The sequence below is a fragment of the Trematomus bernacchii genome, unplaced genomic scaffold (assembly GCF_902827165.1).
Source record: "Trematomus bernacchii unplaced genomic scaffold, fTreBer1.1, whole genome shotgun sequence".
Classification (NCBI taxonomy): domain Eukaryota; kingdom Metazoa; phylum Chordata; class Actinopteri; order Perciformes; family Nototheniidae; genus Trematomus; species Trematomus bernacchii.
In genome coordinates, this window is record NW_022987698.1 from 7,835,351 (window position 1) to 7,862,561 (window position 27,211).

The window sequence follows — 27,211 nt, forward strand, 5'->3', positions numbered from 1 at the left end:
CTTGTTCAAGGCATCTTCCCGTCTCCACAGTGCAGATCTTCAGGGTAACACACCAGCTGAGGTCTGACCCTTCACACCATCAAGGAAAGAGAAGTGGAGAGGAGGAAGGTGCATGGAGAGAGGAGAGAAATGGCATCATGCCTGCTGTGATAAAGAAATAAGGAATTCTTATGGAGAAACTGGTCAGTGTAACTAAATTACACATATGGCACACCAGCATGACAGTGCTTTGCTTAAACCTTTTAATGATGGAGTTTTTAGTCTCAAGTTGAAGTATCATCCAGTTGTCTGTGACAAACAGATTGGCAAATTATTTCATGTTTTGAGTAATCTCACAATATTTGTACTCCGACTTTATCTTTGCTTTGTAGACACCGATCTGTCAGATAGAACAACACTAGAGAAGTTTGGAGAGCATTTTACTTAATCATAACTGCGGGACGCATGAGGAGTGATGCTCCTTCTTGTGATATAATGCCGTTATCCATCTTGAAGACATTAAGAGTACAAAGATATTCAATCATATGAGAGATGAGAACTGTATGATGCGGTTGTTGCGTTGTGTCAGAGTAATGGGGGAGAGCGGCGGTGTTTTTAGATCAAGAGCTCCCCAGTGTGGGAGAGAAGGAGAAGTGCAACATGATGGCACAGTGTTGAAAAGAACTGCAATGACAACATAGTAAATATTGTCCAAAAAAAACAGAAAAAAGCCTGTTGGAACTCTAGGAAAATAAATTGCAAATTAGCAAATCATAATAATATTTTGTATGTGTTTTTTCACAGATGACAATGGGTTAAAAACCAAAAAGGAAAATGTTCAAATAAAATCAAACTATGGAAAATGTCCTCTGCATGAAAAACTAACAATTATACGAGAACACATTTGAAAACATTGAATTTTAACCAATCTACTTCAATTTCAACCCTTGATTTGTAGTTTGCTAAGAGGTGTTTATCTTCCTTCAGCATACACAAAGCAACACAGTATTTATTGAGAGTCACTTCAAAATATAGATAATCATCAGTGGAATATCTGCCTCTTTAGCTGCTAATTGCTCAAGTTTCTAACTTTACTGCTGTTTGGTGCTCAGAAGGAAGCGTACAGTGCACTTTTAGAGCTATTTGTTTAAACGGTGCTGACTCTGGTAAAGCTGAATTTAAACAGTAAAGTTTAGCGTCGGTAACAAAACTAAAGGATGAGTGGAACAGAGAAAATAAGTCCGGTGCTAAAAACGAGGTATCCCATTGGCAATATGAGAACATTGATTACAACTGCTTTAAACCACAAATACAGCAGTCATAACTTCACTGCCTTATTTCCTGATGGTGGTATTTTTATAACACAAAGACAACAACTATAAAAGATAACTTTTTTTAATAGTTAAATACAGTCCATTCACAAACCAACTTTTTCATCCAAGATTTGCAAATAATTACATTCAGCTCCACTCAGAGATGAATGGACTTTACTTTACTGCATGGGCCGTGGCATTTATACAATGTAAAAACAAAAGGGAGCGCAGATAGAGAGGAAAAGGGGAGAGAGGAACAGCAAAGAGAGAAGGGAGGAAGACAATGGACGCCAGCAGAGGTGTTGAGGAGAAAAATAGCAGGGAAGCAAACAGTAGAAATAAAAACAGAGCGTAGGCGTCTGAGCAGGGAGGGGACGAGGAGAGACAGGAGCGAGGTAGGACAGAGAGAGAGAGAACCTGAATTATTCTGCTGAGTCACACAACACCAGAACAAGGCCAGTCAGCTAGCAGGGGACAGTGAAGGGGAGATGAGCTTTGTTAACGTGTCCCCACAGGGACCCTCTTACAGCATTAGAAACAACCCCGCCCACTGAAAGCTCAAAGACCCCTGATCATACCTCTGATTGTAAATAAATATTTGAGCTGTATCAGTCTTTGCTTCTGGAATGCACACACATTGAGACATGATTCCAAATGTTTCTTTTTTCAGAGAGCAGTCACCCTTTAATCCGACAGTAACACAACTAAACACCTTTGAGTCTGTTGCAACTAGAACTAATGGAGACAATGTTTCACTTCAATTCACCACTGAGAGAAGATGAGGCTTTTCTAAATGAAGGCAATGAGTGAGGATATTTTCAGGCGTTGTAATTATGGCTTTAAACGGTCAGGATGTTTGTTCTTTAATGACGCTGCAAAGGAGGATGGGGGGGGGGGGCTTCAGGGTGCAGGTGTGGGTGGCTTAAAGAGACCAGTCTTTCTGAAGTAGCGCACGATGAGAGGCACTGACACCAGAGTGATGCTGATGCGCAGCGGAGCAAAGAGCTTGTGGATGGCGTAGGCCAAGACGAACGTGCTGGTCCCGGCAGCCATCTTAGAGCGGACCACCGCCTCGCTGAAGCCCACTTTGCAGAGGACGGCCGCCATATCCATCCCACTGAGGAGAGACGAGACAGAGGACTGGTTAGAAGCACAAAGGGATCACATGTTAGGAGATGACTCAAAAATCATGTTCTTCTTCACTACTCCATACTACACACACAAGACAGACGTCCTGTGTGTGTATATCTGTGATTATAATTACCTCAACTAAATAATTAGGCATGCTATTGACTATAATTAGGATTTTCATGAGGCAACAGAGGAAAAAACCAAACAATAAAGGTTAAAATCGAGTTTATGATAAAGTAAAAAAAAAAGAAAAATCTAGTCTAATTTAGATTTAGTCTAAATATACTAACATTTACATTGTCAAATTGATCCTTTAGTTTAAGAGCATATCTTGGGTTAACAGGAGATTTAAAAAGTTGCTTTTGCATGATTCTTTATTGAGAAAACAAATCTGCACAAAGACATTTGTCGATTAAATCAAATAAAAGATTATTAGTCTAGAAAAAAAATAAAAAATTACTTCAATTGTGGACAAGTACCTATTTTTTTAAAGTATTTAGAAGTGCAAGCCCCCTTCATCTCCACCAGAGGGAGCGGTGTTCAATAACAGAGTGTTGTATAATGTTTGTTTTTTTATCTTACAGCCTTCTAAACCATTTAAACTGATTACATTAGCATAAGAAGCACTGCAATGTGAAGTGCGTGAAAATCAACAGGAGCAAGCTACATGTTTTACTGCCTTTGGGAGACAGTTCTGTAGAGTCCTGGCTTTTTCATCCGAGCTATTCTGGGGAATAAATATGTAAAGAATGTGTTCACACGGGGCTTAGAGCGGCCTCAATAAAAACACCTCTCTCACACACACATCAACAACTCAACTCAGCAAACTTGAGTCAGCTAAATACAAGAGTCCTTCTGTACCCAGTCAACTGTTTCCTCTGCACCCTGCATCAGCAGGCCTCCTGCCCGGGCTCTGGGCCTCACAGTGATAATGCTCTATGCATGTTACAGTCGCAGTATGGCATCAGTTCAAGGGCCAGTATCAGCTTTATGAGGAAATGTCTGAGCTGTCAGATAATCTCTGCTAAGTCTCTCTGGTATTCGATCTGCTGGCATGTGGCCGGACAGGCAGACAAAGGCCTGAAAACTGTCCGGACTGATAACTAGGGTTTTGCTGTGCTGCTTTATCCTTTAACTGTCTTTTACCATAGGAAGACGGTTACAAAATGCACAATTCTATGTTACACTACTAGCAATAAAGCAGCAGGCTACTTGTAATCTTCAGTGGACGATGACATGCAGATACTATCTTAGAACGGCACTACTCTCTATGCTACAAGACGAGTTCTACAACCTTTTTTTTAGCGATTCAAAGACGCAGTGGAGCGTCAACCAATCATATGTTTCACTATTACTGGTCCCTTTACCCGTCTGTGACGTCTAAAAATTGTTTGAGAAAAACACATTTTTGCCCTGAACCAGTTCCCAGTAATATTTGGTAAACTAAATACGTAAACGAATGCTTTAACAGCAACTTGGGTGCCAATTGTGTTGCTTTACTTCTAGTTGTGTGAACCTAGCATTTGATTGATAAAGGAAGTTTCAAACATTTTAGCTCACCGAGCTAAACTCACAATGATGTGGCCTACTGAAAATACATTTTCAAGTTCTATTTTAGGCCAAACTGCATTCCTTGGAGTACAAGCATCCCACGGGTCAGTCATTTCCTGTGCACAGCTTGAAATGTTACACTCAGATGTTGCACACTGCTGGATCGTATCTCAGTGATGTTTTATGCATGCCAGAGATGTTATAATACGTTGTAGCGTTGTATATTACTTTTCTGTTGTTCTTTTTCCTTCAGTGTGCTTTAACTTCAGTCAGTGGTTCAATTAATTTCCCAGATACTAAGGAGAATTTCTATAATATGTTTTCTTAGTTTTAGAAAAAGAAAACAATGATCTGATGTTTTGTCACCTGGATACAAGGAGGTAGAACATTCCCAGAGACATGAGGGACATCCCGATGTGAAAGGACACTCCCACCGCTCCATACTCCTTGAAGACTTTCTTCAGCTGCTGGGTCTTGTTTGGTTTTCCTCCCTCTGGCTCCGACTCCCCCGCAGTCTTCTCTGTGGATGAGGAAGTAGTAGGGGCCTTCTTTATATACAACAAAAGAAGAGAGCCGAGTTAGAGGGAGTGATGAGGACAAAATGAAACTAGAGGAGGAATGAGAATCTATCCCCACTGCTACAGGAAGCAGAGGGACAGGAGACAGACTTTACATCCAGACAAAAAGGGAGAATAGATATGAATGGCAAAGAGGGTTTTGTTAGTATTCCAAGAGCCCCCTCAAACTACAAAACTGACAAACTTCAAGATGCAAGTGTCACTTCTGTTTTGGAAAGACATTTTTTTTCAAAATGTCAACTTTTTTCAAAACAACGACTGAAATCACGGTTAGGTTTTTATCTTTTTTAGTGAAAAAAGTCCATCATTTTTCTTAATGCTCTGCCGGGTCATTGAATCACCAAACAAAGATCTATGTTGGAGACATTTTGCTCAAACTGAGCTACAACAAATATATATATTAATATATTTCAGTCTCTAAACATCTCATCTGCTCAGTCTCCATGCGGTATAAATAGAAAACAACAGTGTGTTGTGATTGTGCCTCATCTAGTTCAAAGTGATCCAGCTCATATAATCCTGGACTTTTACAAGCTTCCTCTACCTCTACTGGTCTAGAGCTGAGTCAGCTGTTTAAACACAGACTGCTGCTGCTGTGTGGTTAGCTTATTCCCATTATCACTTACTCTTTCACTCACGCACATGAACAAAAGTATGTCACTCTCTTACAAACGCACACACAAAGAGCTTCTCATAGTGCACAAACACACACATTACGGTGTGTGTGTGTGTGTGTGTGACCTCCAGACCCACCACTCAGTTAGATGAACAATCCTACAGTCTGACATGTAACCGGGAGCAGGCAGGTCACGCCAGTGTGTGCTGCAGCTAAACTGATTAGTGAACTACAACACACTCAACAACAATGAGACAGCAGACTGCAACAGAGCATTGATGGTGTACGAGTCACTCGAGTAGCAGCTAGGGAAGCAGGGGGTTTTCTTTCATAAGAAGAAAGCCTGTAATACATTGACAGTACAGCATTAAAATGTACATATGTCTCCAGTTCTTGAAACACAGGACTCAGAATTACATTTGAGTGTCTAATGAAATACAGAGTATGTGTAAAAACATGTCATGTCCTTCCTGAAAACCTTATTACCATTTTGATCTGATACAATACTGACTTCTCAGGAAAAGTGTCCTGACATCTTGGTGTGGAAAATCCTGATTAAAGCAGCATTCTTGAGTTGCATAGCCTATGAGCTCTCCCTGTTCTGGCAGCATACTGCTATACAAACCCTCTGAACCATGACATTTAATATGTGACTGTGACTGGGACCCCATACTAGCTCTTTAAAAGTGTGTGGCTTTTAGGAATATTAGATATTAGGGACACCACAGAACTAAAGGGCTTTATTGTAAATATGTTCATCATAAACAACTACTTGTAATCAAAATAAAATGCAATGGAAGTTAAGAAAAAACTGAATCGGTAAGATAAAGCCTTCACATTTGAACCCACAGAGAAGCAGTCCAACCGTAGCCCTGTGATACAATACAAGTATGACTGCAATCAGGACCAAAGTATAAATAAACACCACCAAGAGACTGCATTCTGAGCCAACATGGAATATTTCCACAGTCCAGTACAAGGTCATCCCTGATCATGCAGCTGTAGAAACTCCATTACAACAAAAACTCTTTTACTGAGCCCTTACGGGGTTAATTAGAGGTTTCGATTATGAGTAAGGATACTGAGGGAATAATCATTTCAGCTTTATTGCCTACCATTTCTTTTTGATGATGAGGGCTGTTAAAATGGAAATTGAAACCGTAAAAGGGGCAGCTGACAGCACGGCATCGTGTCCAGTGATTCAACCTGAAACAATATACTTTCTGCCGAGAGGAAACACAATACTTCCCTGAGCAAACAGGAAGTATCTCCAGCCTGTATTTATCTATTATCAGACTAAATATTGACTTTGTTCCTACAAAGCTGAGACAACTTAGTAATGCAAATACAAAGAATATATATATATATATATATATATATATATATATATATATATATATATATATATATATATATATATATATATATATATATATATATATATATTCTTTGTATTCTTTGTACATATATATATATATATATATATATATATATATATATATATATATATATATATTATAGCAGACCCTCAAGTGAAGGTCAATTTCAATAGTAATAGGCTGATGGAAAATGTGTCTTTGAGCGTACTTGTCCTGATAAATCATCTAGCAGAAATGGGCAGCTAGAAGAAAAGGAAGACTCAATGATCCTTATATATCTGCTTTTAAACATTAAAGCTAATGTAGTAGCTTTAAAGATGTTTGCAAATGTGACATATTCAGCTTTTTAAAAAAATCACAAATCGGCATGTGAAAGGCCGATGCAGCCTGTTGTCCAGTCACTGCCATGTGGGACATTTGCCTCACATACAGTGACTCTCATTATCAGCCTTCTATGCCTTTTTGCTGTGTTAACATTCAGCTTCCTTTGAGGGCCTGAGTCACACTATTTATCAGGAGGACATGAAACAATGAAAGCAAAGAGGATGAAGAAGAAGGGAAGAGGAGAAAAACAATCTGATCTTTCTCTTCAAGGCAATTCGTCTTGCTACATTTTGATGAAGCCAGTCTCGGTGACGTATTCACTTATAAGCCCACAATGGACAATAGAAAGACCAGAGAGTGGGCGAGGGAGCAGGCCTTTGCCTTTCAGAGGCGGGTCAGGCCGAGCGAAAAGTAAAGGCAGGCAGCAGCGAGGGAGGGTCATGTGAGCGAGCGGCCAAAGGGCATTGTGCCAGGGAGGGTGTATAGGAGGGGAACAGTGGGACTGCTGTGTCTGATAACAGCTTGTCAGGGCCATGAAAACACATGCCAAGTCACAGTGCTTTGCAAACAGACAAAAACGCACTCTCATGCACACACATGCAGGGACAGAGCGGGAGGGAAATGGTGAAGTGGTGAATCCCCCCTGTGCAGGGCTGAAACAGAAGCTAAGAAGAAACTGAAAAGAGTCTGGTCATGATTAGAAAATAACTACGGCAGCATCCTGCAACAGAACTGTCTAATTTATAGTCTCATTAAAAGGGAAACCAGGCGAATGTTGCACATCAAGTCTGTTGAATCCATTGCCTATCTCATCAATTCTTGTTAAATGTCAGCCAGTGTCCACAATTATATGATACCTACTAGGGATGTCCCGATCACCTTTTTTTGCTCCCGATCCGATTCCGATCATTTGATTTTGACAATCTGCCGATACCGATTTTTCCCGATCCGATCTTTATGCAATGCATTAAGAGGAAAAAAAAGGTAACAGATAACGGCTGGTCATCCAACGCGATGAATTCAGCTATCTTGGCTGTTATTTTTTTGGCCTTTTCACTGTTCTGGGGCAGTTTCTCTTTCCTTTTAAAAGTCTCTGAAAGTGTCGGTTGTTTCAGTGCCGTTACCTGAGTGGCCGCTGTGTACTCGTCGTGTTGTTGTTGGTGGTGTTTGTATTAGATTGGTCATGTTGAACGTAGCTCTGTTCTTTCCACCACGCGGAACCTCCGCCTTGCAAACATTGCATCTGGCTGTTACACTGCCTTCGCTTTCAATTTTATAATACTTCCAAACTCCTGACATTTTCTCTGTCCCGACTCCCGAGGCACCAGCTGAACGTAGCCTCTTGTTAGCTTACTGCTACTATTAGACACTGCGCCCTGCCCACTCTGTTGCCAGATTTGAGAGAAATAAGCAACCAGGTCTATGAAAACAAGCCCAAAAGAAGCAACACATACATGATGTTGTGTAATTTTAACCCAAAACTAAGGCCTCAGGATGACTTTAAGACGTGAACATGGTCATTTTTGTTTTGTAACATTAAATAAAATGTATAAAAATATTTTATAAAAAAAAAAAAAAAAAATTCCGATCCCCGATTTTTTTCTCCCGATCCCCGATCACGTGAAAATCACGTGATCGGCTCCGATCCCCGATCACGTGATCGGATCGGGACATCCCTAATACCTACAGTAAGCAGCAAATATAGATACTGTATGTCTAGTCCTAAATCACATGTTCCCTTTTTGTGATAACATATTTACCATGTTTAATCTTAAGGCTTTTTTCATCAAATATAAGTAAATATCAAAGTTTTAGATGCAAGTTAGCCACACTGTTAGACACTGGTGAAGACTGAAATGTCCCAAGAAATGTGATGCACTGCATCTGCACTTTTTGCTAGCAACTGTTGGCATGTGAAAGGTGAGGGTGAACATAGCAAACATTAAACCTGTTAAATATCAGCATGTTGCATTGTAACTGTGAGAATGTTAGCATGCTGGTGTTAGCCTTTAACGCAGAGCAACACTGCCTTAGGACAGACTCTCAAGGCTGCATGCAGGGTGTAGAATCTAAGCCATGTGTATTACCTTACATAATCCTTGTGTAATTCAGAGCATGACTCAAACTCTAACCCTGCATAACACTGAAGAGTATACAGTGAAGTAGTGTTGCAGAAGAGCACATGCCAAAACTCACTTAATATACTATAACTCTCAATAAAAAAGGAGCCAGATCCAGTTTCCTGTCCAGTTTGAAGAGTTATACTTCTGTGAGCCTGTTGAACAGTGAGTCAGCATGTGCTCTCTGAACTCCATAAATAACTATTCTGCTACTGATTTAAGTTGTGAAGACGTGTCAATTATGCATGGGCATCTGTGAGTCAGCCCTGCACATGTAGACAGCCCACAGCTGTGGCGTCATGCAGGGTTGTATAACACGCCTGCTGCATGCTCACAGGATGGCTGTCACTGAAGAGGCCCGGGCAGGCAGGCAGCGGGCAGGTTATTGCATATTTCATGGTTTAGAGTTCAACCAGGGCAACACTGGGACATTATAGTGGTTTCCCCCACCAGTTGAACACTGTGTGGACACAGACTGGGACCCGCGCGCTCTTATTAACTGGTCACCGGGGTTAGACAAACACTTGAGTTCAACAGTTTAAATTACCTCTTTGTTGTTAGCCGTGTGCTCCTCTCCGGCTTCGCTCTTCTTCGTGGAAAAGGCTCGGGTCTGCATTGTCCCTGTGGAGCAGAGTCGACTTGCAACCCCCCAGTAACCTGTAAACAAACCATTACCCAGCTCCCCTCTGCTCAGCCTGTTTGCACGCGCGATAATATCTACATTACCGCCTTTACTTTGCACGCATTCGGAGAGATTCACAGCTATAGTAGCCACCCGGTCCAAGTGTCCCCGGTGTGGAGCACACAGTGAGTCCCGGTGCTGGACAGGTCCCCGGTCCGGGCTCTGTTGTTGTTGTTGTTGTTGTTTCCCCAGGAGCTCAAGAGTTGCGGATCCACAGAAACACCGGTACCGCTGAAACGTGTAACCCTTGCGTAATGTCACGGTGACGTCCCTCAGTCTGTTTGCTTTGACTCGCGCTAGAAACGAGCCCGTGGACTTGAAAGCCGGATCCAGGGCAGACAGGCTCGCCGTGCGACACAACAACATTGTCGCCGACCGCCACTAAAACAATTCAGTGTCTCGGGTCAATGTGAAATGAAGCGGGTGAATCGTTTTGAACAAGTAATTATGAGTAAGTAGCTGTACACATGCTGCCCTGTGCCCTCCTGCCTCCTTCCCTCCGGTCCTCTTGTTGACAGATTATCACCGTCAGCCAATGAGAGCTGACGCGCAACCGCACAAAGTGAAGCTCGCGCGGAGGGAGGGGGCACTTAAAGGTGTAAACGTGTTAGACACTCTCACAATCCAGTTATATCATGAAACGTCTCTTGGGAAGCTATATGTGTCTAAGCCTAATGAATGTGTGTTCAAAGACTCAAGTAATGTTTACATGACTTCAACACTCCGCAGGTTCAGGCTGCTGACTAACTATTGTTAATGTGATCTGTTTTGTTACATTCCTACATGCTTCTTTCGGATTATTCTTTATGTCAAGAGCAGGAATGTTGCTCCAGTTGTACTCTCTGAACTCATTGAACCAAACATCAAAATGCAGAGTAGGTTACATTCAAACATGCTGATTTAACAGTAAGAAAAACGGTCAAAGTGTCAACACAAAAATAACATCAAAATTCAAACAAACAAAAGTTAAAAATGTCATATACCAAAATCAACACCTAAACAGTCAATGGAAAAAGTCCAAACTTAAATATATGTGCGTACTGATGTAACTACAAAAACCTCTGCAAAATTAGGAATTACAGAATATCCTACTTCATATTGTATGTTAGCTCTTATCAGTGTTTTTGGGTGTCACTGTTATGAGAAGATAAGGCAGTGCAACCAACAGCAAGCAAATATATCAACAATCAGTTGAACTGTTAGCATGATGTTTTATAGTTAGTTAGTTAGTTAGTTAGTTAATAACATTGTACATTGAAAAAACAAGATATAATGAATACACAATGTAAACCTTGAAGCTTAGAAGTTAAATATAAAGAAGTCAAGTAAATAGTCAAGTAAGGTACCTCAAAATTGTACTTAAGTATGAACAATGTTTTACATTAGCAGTAATACATTAGTAACTTTTATGTTTGTGATGTAAGGTTACATGATATGCAAAAGTGCAAACAAAAGCCTAACCTGAACTAGGGATGCCAGAAACTGACCATGACCAAAATCGAAGATCGGACAGCCCTGGCGAATATTAATCGATTAATCGCCCCCCCCCCCCCCCCGGGGAGGAGGAAAAAAAAAACACTGACAAATGGTATTCCGTTGTTTTCTTTTACTGGAACGTGTACATGGTACAAAAGAGCTCTTCAGTATTAACAGTATTAATAATAGCATAATTGAAATAAATTAAATAAATAGCCTACTTTATGTGTGTATATATGGGTGTAGGCGAGAGCGCAGCCGGTTAAGGATTAGTCCTGCCGCCGAAAAAACCCTTTCCGAGGGCACAGAGCACTGCGGAGCCTCTCAGCTAAATTAACCGCACTCTTCATCTCCCATTCACTATCGATATAATGTCAGGTTATGGTAACATAGGATTCAGTTGTGAGTGCCGTCCACCCGTCGGTGGTTATCGACACCTTTGAGACAGTTGATAAGAGTACGGCCCGGGACCCTGTAATCTGGTTCCACGTTTGCCATAAACTCAAGGAAACCGCCTCCTTCCACGACGGAGAGGGGAGGGGCGGGGTCGGTGTGTAGCAGGCTGCAGCACTCTGCGCTGCTGGCTTCCTCCAAGTTTACAGTAAAACAAACTGGTGGTGTGATCAATGGTCATTTACAATTATTAATACTATTACTATTATTAGCATTAGTCTATATTTTGGTTGAAACCAAACCAGGAAAAAAAAGAAAAACATAAATATTAATAAAAAAATATATTAATAAAATCGATTTTTAAAAATAATATTCGATTATGGAGACTGTAACGAATAATCGAATAATCGAATAATCGCTGGCATCCCTAACCTGAACAGGAAGTGGTGGAAAGTACAAGATCAGAAACGGCTGTGCTTTGCCTCAATGTGAAATAATTGTGCCATATTACCTTAAATATAGGGTTTTATCTGTGATAATTGTTGCATAATGTGATAAACATTACCTGCTTTCAGAAATAAGAGTCATTATTTGCTTTGGCCTTTACAACTCTCCTAAACACACATTACAGTTAGATGTACCCATGCAGAGAGAGTGAAAGGCAGAGAAAAAGCAGTGAGGGTGAGTAGGAGGAGAGATAAAGAAGAGGGCGGATGTTTGGCAGGCTGCCACCACAAACGGCTCACAGTCGGCGCGGAAACGGAGCCTCTGACCTTTCCTCAGCAAAGACACAAGTTTAACATGTGGGATGATTTAAAATAACTGTTCATCTCAAAAGCCTCTCTTCGTATTTGGGGTTTGGCAAAGTATCCTTTTATTAGTTTAAGATCAGAACGTGAATTTTCCAGAATGGGACATGTTAAAAAGAGACATAAATATATCAGAGTAGCAGTCAGAGGTACTGCTACTCCAACTGTCAGAAAGAAGGGTTTCTTGTCAGTGATAACAGACAAACGACAGTATGGTCAGAGAGAATACAATGGAAAATAAAGTGAAGTCAGGGCAAACACAAAGTTACTGTGCTGTCATGAACACCAACAAAGACTTATTTATTTGGGACATTTGCCGTTGAAACAAGTTGAACTTACAGTGGTGTTTTGAGCTAAATGCTAATATCACAATGTTTGCATGTTCACGATGACTATGCAAATGTACCTACATTCAGAAGTTAAAATGTAAACCATGACCATCATCTTAGTTAAGTGTGTTAGCATGCTAGCATGTCCTTACTGACACTGAACACAAAGTACAGCTGAGGCAATACCTCAAAAACTTTAATTGATAACATTTGAACTTTGACCTGATGACGCTGGATGAAAACTAAGGGCATCACCAGATAAGCGACATATAGATCTGTATAGAATTGTATTGCTTTCATCCAGAAGCTCTTGAGATATTTTGCTTGAGCTGAACAGACTGAGATTGTACTTGCTGCTACTTTAGATAATAAAGAAATATGATTCTGTTATATAATTCAGCATAAATGTTTTAGCTATAACACTGAAACAGTGTTCAATGTCTAAGACTGATAAACTGAATGCTTAATCCCTCGGTCGATATACTTGTATCAGCAGACAGACACTGGCTCACTACTTGGTCATCTTTAATTCAGGTCAGTGAGAACACTGGAGCCCAGTGAAGTGCAACAGAGCCTGGGAACGAGGAAGAAGTCCTGACTCATTGAGCCATCCCTCCATCCTTTCTTTCTTTTTGTTCAGCTCCTCCATCCATCTCCTAACAAGCTGGCAGGATGGTCAATATTCGTGGCCTCCTCCCTGAGCAGGCCCTCTTTCAGGACAGCCATCTTTATTTCTTCAGTGCAAACATCTCTTCTTTCCACCCATCTCTCCATCATGGCCGTCAGAGTCTAAGCAACTCCTGGCATCACTTTATTTTCCTACTTCCACTCTCCCCGCTGCTCCTCAGTGCCGTCCATCATCCTTCCTCCATTTCTGTGTCCAGCTGAGTGGCCAGTATGCGTCTGTATGCTCTTTCTGGCACTGATCCACTTCACCCTTCGGTGGAGAGGACTGAAGGACTGGGCCCGGAGCCAGCTGGCCGGGACTCACTGTAGCTCCGGCACAATAGCAAAAGCCAGGCCACGCAGAGGAGGTCGATGCAGCGAGGATCATGTGCTTTCAGCGGCATTGTCCTCCTCTCTGTCTATATGCCTTAGACATACTGCGGGAGCTTCAGATGAAAGAGTGATTCATTTGCTCAAGACACATTGAGGACTGTTACTTGATTTGTTTGACAAATTAGTTAATGTATGTGTTTTGAGCTGACATATTAGTGATGTTTTACCAGCCAATATAATGTCCTGATAAGCTTCTCCATAAAAGACTGACAACTCCATCAGTGCTAAAAGGGCACTCTTTTAAAATCAACACAAATGAAAAGGATGAATAAGCACTTGTGTTAGCCAATGGCTGCTGTTTACATGTGAGCTGTCAAGGAAGGCAGACTAAAAGTGGAGAAAGTACAGAATGTTAAATATCGAAATTGTGGCCCTTTTAGAAACACAGATATTATAAATGTCCAAACTCTCTTCTTTACTCTCTGACTGTTACAGTATGTGTCTGAAAAATGACTGCCTGGGTGCAGCCTGTAGACATATTGACCCTGCTGACCCTGCAGCCAGTGAATCAGAGGAAGTTCAGACGCAGAGAGGAAAAAAAGAGACAACACAGAGCATCATTGAAGGAACAGTTGATGCTGGGCCAAGACCCTGACAGCTGTGAGCTGAAGGACGCGGCCTGTGTTCAGCTGCAGGAGCAGGGCACAGGAAGCACACGTCTGGTTCAAATAAATTGTTAGTTACCTTTATGTGCCATGCAAACGTGAGCTGCACACAGTATTCATCTGATTTTAGCAATCCTGTTTCTCAAAACCGCTTTCAAGTAAATAATGGTGATGCTATAAAATTAGATTAATGTCGCAACCAGGCAGAGGTGTAGTTGTGTTCACAATCCAATACAAAGACTGCATGGTCCTAGCAAGGTGGGCAAAGGATAGTGTTGTTATATTTATGTGGACAGACTTTGTGTCGCGAACACTACATTTTATGATCATTTTTATGATACTATAAAATGGTACCAACCGTTACAGTGACACTGCTATCGTCTGTTTTCTTTGCTCCACCTACTGTAGCAGGACCTACCACCGAGGCAGATTTCAGTACTTTGCTAATTATTTGTATGTCTCTGGACAGATTTTGTGACCAAACTTGCGTTTCAACCATTTAAGATGCAGTTAAGATACCCTACAGGTAAATGAAGACTGAGTACAAAGATGGGTGTGGTCTGATTAGGGTACCAACAAAGTGGGACAGGAAGTGTGGAAGGGGCCATTGATTTCTATATTAATGTCCCCTGTTTGTTTTCAGGCCTGCAGGGCACATTCTGATTGAACAATTAAGAAACATAACACCTTCACTCCTTCAGAAGAGACCATATAAAATTCTCAAAATATACAATTTATTCAAAATATGTTAATGCAACCATCAATATATTCCAGTAATTACAAAATCAGTAGTATTTTGACTTTATAATCTTATCATTATAGACAACAAGACTTGCAGACAAAACACAAGCGTTGATCTACCATGAGAACACAGGGTATCTTTATAACAGCTGACAGTCCCTTTGTGACTAATACTGACCAGGTCGTAGTTCAAAATGACAATTTAATATGATTTCTATGTTGTTAGCAAGGAAGCAGAACTGACATTTGAGGAATGGATTTCACAGGAAGAATAATCATGAACTGGACTAACTTCAGTGAATTTCGGCTGACTCATATCAATATGATGTCAAAGACATTTCTTAATAAAAAAAATAAGGATCCAAAATACATGATAGAGGAATCACCCCGACTGTGACTTGATGTGTACTTCCTTTAATTGAGTAAAAAACCTGACCGTCGCAGAAGAAATGACCGCAGATGCTGGTCAAAGGAAAAGCAAGAAAGAACATAATGAGAGTGAAACCTGGATGCAGTGGAATTTAAGGATCGATTTGACATTTTCTAGAATACTGAGGGGGGGAAGGGGGGGGGGTCTACATAGACTCCCGAATCCCTAGCACTGTTCATCAATGGGAAATTGTATTCTCCTAAAAGTTCCTTCACAGTAACAACAATAACATGTAAAAGCAGTTTATGGTAACAACAGATAAGGGGATACTAATACAAACATATTTACAAACGCATCTGTACAAATATTTGACACTGTACAGTTGATGTGGCGGGGGTAAAGCGTTAGTGGCATTGTGGGTAATCACATGTTAAAAGGGGTTGGACTTAAGGAAAAAACACATCTGTTAGGACGAAGAAAGTCTTGCACCAGGGTTTTTAAATTCCCATATTTGTTCATTTTCAACTCATGGAAGACTCTTTGGCACTCACAAGCAGATTAGATGAGCTGTTTTTAGATGCAAAGAGTAACACAACATTTTGGGAAATATGATTATTTGCTTTCTTGCAGAGACTTAGGAGATTGACAACACTCAAGCTTCTTAAATAAAAAGCTTAAGTGGCTTTGCAAAAAGGTAAAAAACTAGTCAACACTCATGATTTCACAACCGGAAAAGTAATAAATACACTGTTGCCCATAAAGTTGGAATAATTTAGTTTTCAGAGACATTCCTCTTTTTATTCCAATTTAAACACACAATACTATCATGAGGTAAAAAATAATTTATTCCAACCCTATGGGCAACAGTATACTATTGGGTGTAAGATTAAGGTGGTTTGGTATCAGACATACTGGCCTGAGTATTAGTCACAGGGGTGAGCTGAAGTTCTGCCTGTGCGTTTCTTGCTACGAGTAGTCAACATGTCTGCTTTGAAAAGGGTATTTTAATGCTTTATTTATTGTTTGTCTAATCTGTAAAAAAAACACAACCAAAACACGTTGTTGTCCCAGTTCGCTTATGTGCCGGATTAGTCAATTAACCAAAAATACCTGGCCAAGAAAATAGTTGAGGGGCAGGTTTTCTTTTGAATAGAGCCAGACTAGCTGTTTCTAAGCTAAGCTAACCAGCTGCTAGCTCCAGTTGCATATTTTTGGACATGTTTTAACTCCCTGTCCCAAAAGTCCACACCGAGGTGGGGAAAAGGGTGTTTAGTTACACTGCTCCATTTGATTGGAACAAGCTGCAACATGGACTTATCTTAGGGAGCTGGTCTCTCTAAGTGCTGCTCAGTGACCGAGAAGCACTCTGTCTCTTGATGATTTGTATAATGATGTTCCTGATGTGACCATATGTTCTCTGTTTTCTGTTATTGTTTTTAATATGTGTTCTTTCACTGTGCTGCTGCCTATCTTGGCAAGGACTCTCTTGCAGAAGAGATTTTGATTCTCAATGAGACTTTCCTGGTTAAATAAAGGTTAAATAAGACATGACAGCGCTATTGATCTTCTTATCTAACCTTCTGCAAAAAATAACATTTCCCAAAAGGTCACACTATTCCTTTAATTAGGCAGATTAGCTACTTTTAGTACTTGTTTTTGTATTTTATGTTGAACCCATGATGCATTCAAGGACACCTGACATAATGGTGTGCTACATATCAAATCCATCTTATGAAAAATAAATACTGAGGCAAGCATACAATTCCATGTGTGTTTTCAGAACATACTATACTTACAGTAATTCAATACACAACATTTACAACTTCAGTTAATAAAACAATACAGTGACTGGGAGAAGATAAAGCCACACAATGGCCACCAGAAGAAACAACCTAAAACATAAACAAATAACACTGTTATTTGTAGTGACACATTATGAAATCCTTCCTGATAGGATGGCTTGTTTATGTAATCTGTTCATAAAGCAGACAGTAACACTGGCTTACTTCTATCAGTTTGATTTTCCATGTCAGAAGCTGAACGTCCTCCAGCTCATCTCACATCACATTCATGCTCTCCACACACCATCCAGATAATAAATACACTCAACTTTAGGAACCATAATGTTTGTTTTCTCTACACATTACATTAATTTCATAAATAAAGTCATTTACAGCCATTTCAACCATGTTTACTTAAATGATCTGAGCACAAAATGGGTTATGCATCAAACGGAGCATGACCTGTCAGTTCAGGTTTGATATGAGAGGACGGTGAGGTGAAGTAGAGTGACAGTAAAAAAGTGCACAACTTAACTCTGACATGTTATCCCTCGCTGCAGGAGTATACTTCCTGAATATGTAATACTGTTTTATGGCATTCCTTCCCTTTACTTATGCAGGCAGCACTTTAACATGACAGATATTTGAAAGAGACTTCACAGATCTCGTTTTGCTACGTTTCACTGTTTGATATGTTGTACAACGACATCGTGTACTGCGACACATCTGGACCGTCCTGTGATGGCCTTTTGAACAGAAATATGACAAAAAAGGAGAACATTATAGTTTGACAACAATGCAAGTTCTTCTTGAAGATAATGTTTGATGACATGATAACCATCCGTATTGAGGGGGGGGAAAACATATTCTTCACCTCAGAGGGCAGAACATGCACCATGTACCTGGAGATCTTCTCTTGTTTTCTGACTTAAAATCTTTGAAACTTCCTGGTGAAAAAACCTGTTTACACTTTGAATCCTAAAAGGTCCACAGCGGACAGCAGGGCCACACTCTTTCTGTCTTTTTGTCTTTTAGAGAGACTCCGTAAGGAATTTTAATCCAAGTGACACCTGGAAGAAAACCAGTAGCACTGCTCGGCTCCTTTCGTCCTCTGTGCTACACAACATGCCTGCTTTGGGGAAAGATGTCTCCAATTGTAGCAGGAGTCACATGACGGCAGGGAGGGACAAGGATAGGTCTCTAAACTCTCTGCAGGCCAGCCATTTTCTCTGGGAGACGTTTAAAGGAGGGGAGGAGAAGGATGTTAATAGGAAACTCCCTCTCTCCTTCCTTCCTTCCTTCCTTCTACAGCCCATTCCTCACTTTTTTGTGCAAACACTTCCTGATCTGTCAACAGTCACATGACCAGGTTGCTATGACACGCAGCAGCAGGTCCGCACGTTGGGCTGCTCTTCCTCTATTGGCTGTTTCAGTTTGAGGAGGGGCGGGTCCCCGCTGGCCGGCGTGTAGTAAACCGCGTTGCCATTGGAGGAGACCAGCGGCATGCGGGGGTCCTCGGAGTTGTTTTTGGCATCAGTGAAGGAGTCTGTGGAGCCGTTACCTAGGTGACCGTTGAACAAGGGATGACTCAACTGTTTGGCCGCGGCCCTCTGCTTCTTGAGCTCTGACAGAGTCTGAGCGCGCTCTCTGGGGCCGTCCTCCTGAGAGGAGGGTTCAGGAGACGCCGTGTTGCCATTGGAGGGCGGTTGCGGCGGCGTGGACGTCGTTGTGGAGATGAGCCCGTTCTGTTTGCTGCTGTCTTTGAGGATGGTGGGCAGCTTGGGCTTGTCCGGCAGCTCCACAGCTACGACTGGCTTCACCTGCAGGACATCAGACAGATCTCTGTAATCTGAGGTTTCTCTTTTAATTGATTCAAAACGGCCATGCATGGGGTTGACATATCTTTGATTTGGGGAACAGGCTAAAAATGAAATTATGTTAAGAAGATATTTTAACATATAAGATATATATTCTCCCTTCAGTGAAACTTGGTGTATATATAGCTTTCAAACTCTGATCAATCAATCACTTTACTCGCACTTGGATTAGGACTAATGTTTATGTTTTTTGTTTTCTTTGTACTGTTTCTGATTTTATGTAAAGTGTCTTTGAGTATTTGGAAAAGCGCTATATACCAGCGGGTTTTTTTCGTAACAAAAGCTTGAAATGTACCATTCTGTCTCAACGTACTTGCATTTCTGATCATCATTTCTCTTAAAGCCCATTGCTCATGAGAGACTGTCAGTGTGCAGATGATAACTAAATCATACACTAGAGATTAGAATTAGAGGAAGACAGATATTTCTTTCCAGAAGAGAAAAAGCCCCTGCAATACTCAGAAACTATGTAACTCTGTTGCATTCTTATCTTTTGAGTCTTGTATCACTGGAGGATTGTGTTGCAGATTTTTTTCCATTGTGGGTTTCTTCCTGTGTGACAATTTTTAAGGAAACTCTGACACATTTCTTCAGAAATCTGATGTTGCACTCCTGATGTGTGGGAGAAATAATATTTCTATTTTTCTAGATTCACTTTAAATATCTAGGTCATGTCAGGTCAGCAAGTTAGATCCAGGAAGTTAAAACATACCCCATCAGACAACAGAAGTACCAGAAAACACAAGATACATTCTCAAATGCTATGAAACAAATATAATTATGCATAGGTTTATCTCATTCTAAAAACAAAGACACAGGGAAATAGAAAAACAAAAGACTCACTTTAATCACCTGGTTGTTCTCCTGATCCGACTCCTTCTCTTTCTCCTCCTGCCCCTCCCTCCCCCCCCTCCACACGATGGCCTCCGTCTCGTACTCTTTGCGGCACAGGTTGTGTCTGTCCGACAGGCTGGCTCGCCGCACCACTTTTCTGTGGAGTAGACAAGAAACATGCCAACTATAAGGAATAATGCACTTTCTAAGCAATTGAACATCATAAAACAATTAGTCTTATACTACACTGTCTTTCTTTACAGTTGAAGATTAATGGCTGCTCTGCCTATCTCAAAACAGTCTACAGTAAATATCAGAGATAAGAGGGTGCACATTAAAAAGACACTGCACTGATGGCTTCTCCGTTAACAAGGATTTCTCAATAATTAAAATGCTGCTCTTTATCTTTTCTTTTGTCGGATTTGCCCTCTCTGCTGATCTTTCCTGTCTCTTTGGGTAAAACAAAAGTAAATAGACAAAGGTAAATACAATTTGCAGTATCAGCGTAACACCAGCAGATGTCAGCACTCACCCTCGGCTGCCTGCGCTGGACGTCCTCCTGCACAGCGACGTCTTGTGTTTGAGCTGTGACTTCATGATAATGTCATGTTTGTGTTTCAGGTCCAGCAGGATGTTCCTGAACTCCTCATCCTCACACAGATCTAAGAATGAGAAAGGATGAAGGGCAGGAAATGTCAACTCAAACTCAAATTAGAAAGTTTGTTGTGCTTTGATATTCTTTTAGAAACAAAAACAAAACCAGGATTATAAAGAACATTAGTTTGAATTTTTACAATTTTTTTTACACACTGACTGTTAACATATAATTGATTAGTAACATTTCTCCATTTTACAATTGACTGACCACCAAGACTGCCAAAAATGTAAAAAGCTGATATATCAAAGTTACAGTAATCAAAGTGTGAGTTAAGTGTGCGTTACTCTGCTTTATGTTTCTGACAGTGTTCCTAATTTATTTAATCTTTCATTTTATTAAAGTATTGATAAATGTTGCAGCCAATTACATGTTGTGTTATCGTTTTGAAAACTGGATGACGTCTCTGTTCAACGGGGTATTTAAGATTGATTGGGGTTGTCATGAGTTTTTGGATGATAATAATATATGGAATTTCAAGCAAGAACTTCGTCATCATTGGAGAGTGCAAACGTCCAACAACAAAATCACAGTTTAGCAATCCCTCAGTGATATTGATTGGCAATAGTCACCACAATAGTATGTTATTTTCAACTTTTATGTTTAGCTATTTCTTCATTTTCCAGTGATGTTTTTTCTATTGTCATAATGTGTATATTGCTGTATGTTCACCCAATAGAGGATTCAGGGATGTATTTGTATGTGTTCCTTTTTTTTAATCCATAAATGCTTACAAAAAGTGAAAAAGCTGTTTAAACTAGTCAAGAAAATAGGCTAAAAATGGTTTAAAATGGCCTCATGAAGATTTCAATCAGCATTTAAACAGAACAAACTGGTGGAATGAGATCATGCCGAGTGAGACATTGGTTTTCTTAACCTCCCACCAGGTGTATTGATAGGAGCGCTGAGGTGTAAATATACCGATGGGGGTCTCCTCCAGGAAGGTCTTGGCGTTGAGGCTGGCTCCGTGAGACACCAGCAGCTCCGCCACATGCATCTGCAACAGCATCAATAAAAGCAGATCACATGACTGCTGCCAGAAACATTTGTGTGTGTGCCTTTCTGTTTCCTGTGGTGTTACCTTACCTGACCCCAGCACGCTGCAGCATGGAGGGGCTGCCATCCATCCGAGTCTCTGAGGTCCATGCGACCCCCCCCCCTCCAGCAGCAGCTCTGCAGCCTGCACGTATCCACTGGCTGCTGCGATGTGGAGCTGAGGACACAGGAGGAACAAGGAGTAGATTAGTCAGTGAGCATGGTTTACTATACATTCGCTCTGTGCATCAAATCCAGTACGGAGTTCACACTTATAGATGCCAGAGGATAATGTACTTCTACTATTAACACAAAAATGCTGACAAAACCCTACACCTGCAAAGATCTAATCATCCGAGAAAGTGGATGTGTCACTGGGCTCCTTTCATGCCCAATGTTTTGTCAGATTAGGTCGGCAGTATTGTAAAAAGGCTCTGCTGTCATTTCAATCTGACAGGAGGATGCTGGGTTCAGCTATTCTGCAGTTTGTAAACTAAAGTGCCGTTAAAGTTATGAAACCCCCTGCTGGCCTCTGCTCTGGAGGTCAGACACTACCTTGATGAAGAAACGATTATACCAGGAGGTTTATTATCACATCTTTTGTATCAGGATCTTAAATAAAAACCATTAAACCTCTCCGAATCACAGATAGGCCAGTCGGTACAAACTTGTGTTTCCAAATAAACCAAATATGTCAAGCTGAAGGCAAAGCAAGTTTATTTATATAGCACCTTTCAACACAAGGCAATTTAAAGTGCTTTACAAAAATGAAAGACATTAAGAGCATTACAAAATAGTGCAGTCAAAACACATTATAAAAGGGCAGAAAATGGCTGACAAGTGACATCTTAACCAGCTAAGCGAAAGGTATTTAATTAGCTGTTTTAGAAAACAGACAATTCATCCATAAATATTCACATTTGAGAAGCTGAAGTCAGTAATCATTTGGATATTTTTACCTAAAAAAATGAATACTTGCTTGTTGAAACTGCTAGGGGTGATTCAATGGATATTTGATTTTTCTAGCCTGCAAATCTGTCTGACCCGTGTCATTAACAGAAATGGCAATGCCCGCCTTCATCTAATCTGCAATAGATTATCGATCTTGTTGCAGCATAAGTATGGACGGTAACACACACACACACACACACACACACACACACACACACACACACACACACACACACACACACACACACACACACACACACACACACACACACACACACACACACACACACACACACACACACACACACACACACACACACACACACACACACACACACACACACACACACACACACACACACACACACACACACACACACACACACACACACACACACACACACACACACAGATCTTTGAGAAGCTGACCTGTTTAAGTGGATGTTTATTTACAACGAGAGAAGGACATATCTGAAACGTATCAGGCATGTTACGCTCCATCAGTTCCTGCAGGGCTCAGCAGCATTAGATTTGAATGCATTTCAGAAAGTGCCACTTCCTGGAGAGACTGGACATGTGCACGATTGTCCATATTTCTAAACAATATTGGATCTCCCCCCTCTCTAAGATGGAAAGCTTTTCACTCGGCCTTCCAAGTGGAGGAACCAGCAGCTTTGCCGTCAATAGAGCCAAAAGTTGGTCTGACATTTTTTTTGCAATGATTTTCTCAAAGCAGTTTCCTCAATATCAACAACAACCTGACTTGTTTAATCCAGTTTTGGTCCAATAACCTTTTTTGGATAATAAAACTATAACTGTTTTTCCACATAAAATGAACTGGCTTTAGGCATTAGGTTGAAGTGATCTACGGCATTTTACTTTACTCAATCATTTCCCTTTTCTTCCCACGGCTCCTTGAATGTTTTTGACAATAGTCTAATAGATTCAAGCACTTTCATTGACCCATGTCTATTTATATGTTGTGCAAAAATAGCAATGAAAGTCATTTTATTTTCAAATTGGCCTTGAATTTGATGTTTAAGTAGGTGTCGAAGCCCTGATTGTTTGAAGTGATTTTTTATTTGTGTTCATTTCTTACATTTAACTGAGAGAACTTTAAAAAATGAGTGTGATCAACCCGTTTTAACCTCAGGGATAACAATTGTTTGTTCGCATCAAAACAAATAAATAAAATATACTTCAGGAGAAAACTAAAACATTAGCCTCACATACACTTCCTACCAGTTTCAGGTTTCTTCCTCTCCTCTCTGACACAGATTCAATAAGGCCTGCTCTAGTTCGCTCCATCTTGCCCAAACAGGAGGGGACAAGCAGCTCAATCAGACAATCTGTGGTCAGACTTTAGAGCTTACCAGGGTTATTTTGGGCTACTACCATGTCATGTCCCCTGGCTATTTTCATCCAGTGATCTGTCACGTTGTTTTCCCAGCGTAGATAAATCCTTGATACACAATTAAAAATTAATTTCGCATCATAAGCCCTACTCAGGAAATACTAGCTAATGATTTTTTGTGACCCATTTCTATAGCATTAGTGCACTAAACTCTTAATACAAATTCACTTTAGAAAATACACTTCCCCAATAAAACTAAAACAAATGGCCTATCATCAGAGGAGCATGCGGCTGTGAATCACTGCTCAAACTAAATTGTCTTGTAGCTCTTTTATGATGCATTTGACATAGCTTAAAGCAGCGGTAGCCAACACGGTGCCCGCAGGGGCAACGTGAGTCGCCCGCGGGGCATGTTCTAAAAATAGCTCGCCAAGCAAATCCAAAATGTAAAAAATACACAAAACAAAAAAGGAAATGTAATTAAAATAATCTACCCTCCCTATGAATAACCGAAACCTCAATCATAGCGAACTCTATCTACTTACTACAACTCTATATCTATCTAACACCCCTCCTCCCTCCACCTCCACAATGAATATCGACCAATCACGCTCTTGCTTGATTTGCGGGACCAGCGTTGCAGTCGGGAAGAAAAGCAATGTGGAGCGGCAGATCCCCGCTTCATAAGGAGTGTGACCGTGATTTTCCTTCTGGCAGAATCTACACAACACATCAGCCCCATTGAACAGCCTAGTCGTGCCAGCCTATACAGCACATGAGGGGCAGAGTTTTACTCTGTGTGTGTTGCAACTTGCATATTTATTTATTGCACTTGATGCACACACACGCATGGCGTAATTTCCACTGGGGACAGGGGGGACATGTCCCCCCAACTTTTCGAAATCCCGTTTGTGTCCCCCCACTTTACAAATATGTTTATTATATTTTTTTAACGCAAGCCGTCATCGCCACGGAGGAGCACACAGCCTCTGTGAGCGAGCGAGACAGAGAGAGCTAGGGAGAGCACACCTTTATCTATTTAATATAGATAAAGTAAGAAATCATTCCAATGTGTACTATAGGACAGTAACAAAACAGTTTAAAAGGGGAGTGATTAGTAAAATATGCATAAAGAAAAAGAAAGAATGCTAACTAGGTAACATAAGATAAGTTTAAATGATTTGTTATTGGTTGTGATCATATTCTAAAGATGTTTGGATTATTGAAAAGTATACAGCTCCCTTTCATCTGAGTGTTGAGAGCTGTATCCATAAATTCATTTTGTGCTCAAAGTGCACCAGATTGATGCATTTAACTTCAACATTTAAAAACAAATCTTCCCGGGGGTGCATGCCCCCGGACCCCCCTAGAGGATGTGAGGTCCACCCCCAAATAAAGCAGGTCAAAATAATTAAATTGCATACATTTTCTTTTAGTAAACACTGAAACCGGGTCCCACAGACCCAAACGGCACACGAAGGTTAAAGGTCAGCATATAATAATGTTAAAATGTGCTAAATATATACACTGCAAAAAACAAAACAAAAGAGGAGTAAAAGTAGCCCCCGACTTGTTTTATTTTTTGAAAGTAGCTCCCATCCTAAAAAAGGTTGGTGACCCCTGGCTTAAAGGAACATGGGCAGAATTATTGTTATTTGATTGCCCTAGCAATGCAACCTAGAGTAGCTTTGTGAAACTATAATGTGTTTTTGTTTGAATATGTTTGTCCTCATGTTATTGCTCATAATAACACCGACATCTTTACGTTCTTGATTTACATTTCATAACTCAAGCTTTTTGCTTATTGATTAGGCTCATGATGGGTTGTGTTTCATTTCAGATAGTCTTAATACTAAGTAAATGTACGACTTGAATCAGTGTTTGTATTCAGTGATTTAATGATTCCCATTCACTTCTTATAATGTGTTCAGGCGTACATATTTATTATTAAAGGTTTATTCTAATGTACCGTTACATCCTTTTAGGATTACGACTGCAGGTGTATTCAGCGCTCGTGAACAGATCGTTTTAATACCTGCAGCTTTTTTAAATCACACATCTTATTTGCCTTTAAGAACATATTCATGAGTCAGTAAAGGCCTGATTAGCTTTAACGGTTTATCACCCCCTCATGAGACAGCGCTGCAGGGCGCATAATCAATAAAAGGTACATCTATTATAAAGATAATCCTCTGAATATTTACACACCCTTCCCTTAGTCCTCTCAGTGCAGACCACTGATAATCTCTTTCTGCAGCACTTTAAAAAAGAACAAAAAAACACTCATAACCTGTTAAACCTGACGGGTCTGCTGGCTATTATTATGGCCCCATTACATCGGTCCAGTGTTCAGAATCTCTACAGCTGCAAGTGAATTGTCAATGATGTCTAAACAATTATATTTGCCAAACTACTTTACTTTAGTCATGACCGAAAGAACGAGATCGCGGATACAAGCGGCCGAGATGGGTTTTCTCCGCAGGGTGGCTGGCGTCTCCCTTAGGGATAAGGTGAGAAGTTCAGTCATCCGGGAGGGACTTGGAGTTGAACCGCTCCTCCTTCGCGTCGAAAGGAGCCAGTTGAGGTGGTTCGGGCACCTAGTAAGGATGCCACCTGGGCGCCTCCCTAGGGAGGTGTTCCAGGCACGTCCAGCTGGGAGGAGACCGAGGGGTAGACCTAAGACCAGGTGGAGGGATTATATCTCTTCGCTGGCCTGGGAGTGCCTTGGGATCCCCCAGTCAGAGCTGGTTGATGTGGCCAGGGAAAGGGAAGTTTGGGGCTCTCTGCTACCTCCGCGACCCGACCACGGATAAGCGGGAGAAGATGGATGGATGGATGGATGGAAACTACTTTAGGATCATGTCTGTCTGATTGTAAAATTCATACTGAAATATTGGCTGCTCTAATAAATCCTGGTGTCCGTGGCAACAACACTTAAGTGTCGATGCACACTTACGTCCTGGATCTATGGAAGATCCCTGTCTGCTGACAACACAAGCTGCTGCTATAAAGTAAACAATCTGTGTTGCTGACTGTAGTGAGTACCTTTATTTTCTTTGAACCTTTTTTAAACAAAAACTGTATTAAAACTGATTTAAATATAAGTATTGTACATGGTCCCCTACAAATACATTTGAAAAGATCAATACAAAAAAACCTGTAATACACTATTTCTCCTTTATTTTTTTGTATGTAATTGTATTGTATTAGTGTTCTGATGTTGACAGTTTCCGTATACCCAGGTCCTAGAAGAGGACACATTTGGTGGC

At 40.7% G+C, this 27,211-nt stretch overlaps 2 protein-coding genes across 2 annotated transcripts in view; both read right to left on the minus strand.

Annotated features, from left to right (window-relative positions):
• Window positions 1-1,358: 1,358 nt before the first annotated feature.
• On the minus strand, window positions 1,359-10,214 carry fam210b (family with sequence similarity 210 member B). Its single transcript, XM_034139075.1, has 3 exons — window positions 9,539-10,214; window positions 4,341-4,522; window positions 1,359-2,409 (listed from the first exon to the last, which is right to left on the minus strand). Exons 1-3 carry the CDS (start codon window positions 10,037-10,039, stop codon window positions 2,193-2,195), a joined length of 900 nt encoding a protein of 299 aa, XP_033994966.1. The 5' UTR covers window positions 10,040-10,214; the 3' UTR covers window positions 1,359-2,192.
• Window positions 10,215-15,056: 4,842 nt separating this feature from the next.
• The window catches only part of ppp1r16b (protein phosphatase 1, regulatory subunit 16B), a 94,722-nt gene continuing 82,567 nt past the window's right edge, over window positions 15,057-27,211 (minus strand). Inside the window, 6 exon segments of the mRNA XM_034138884.1 lie at window positions 15,057-19,056; window positions 19,957-20,104; window positions 20,480-20,609; window positions 21,524-21,599; window positions 21,689-21,760; window positions 21,762-21,815. Of these exon segments, the coding sequence (XP_033994775.1) occupies window positions 18,610-19,056; window positions 19,957-20,104; window positions 20,480-20,609; window positions 21,524-21,599; window positions 21,689-21,760; window positions 21,762-21,815 (927 nt within the window). The 3' untranslated portion in view covers window positions 15,057-18,609.

Bases quoted from the DNA above. Each gene is read 5' to 3' on its own strand.
- fam210b (XM_034139075.1), bottom strand. From the start codon at position 10,039: ATGTTGTTGTGTCGCACGGCGAGCCTGTCTGCCCTGGATCCGGCTTTC. The intron at 4,523-9,538 runs GTAATTTAAACT...TTGTATATAAAG, and splicing joins ACACGGCTAACAACAAAGAG to AAGGCCCCTACTACTTCCTC. The intron at 2,410-4,340 runs GTGACAAAACAT...GTCTCTCCTCAG, and splicing joins TTCTACCTCCTTGTATCCAG to TGGGATGGATATGGCGGCCG.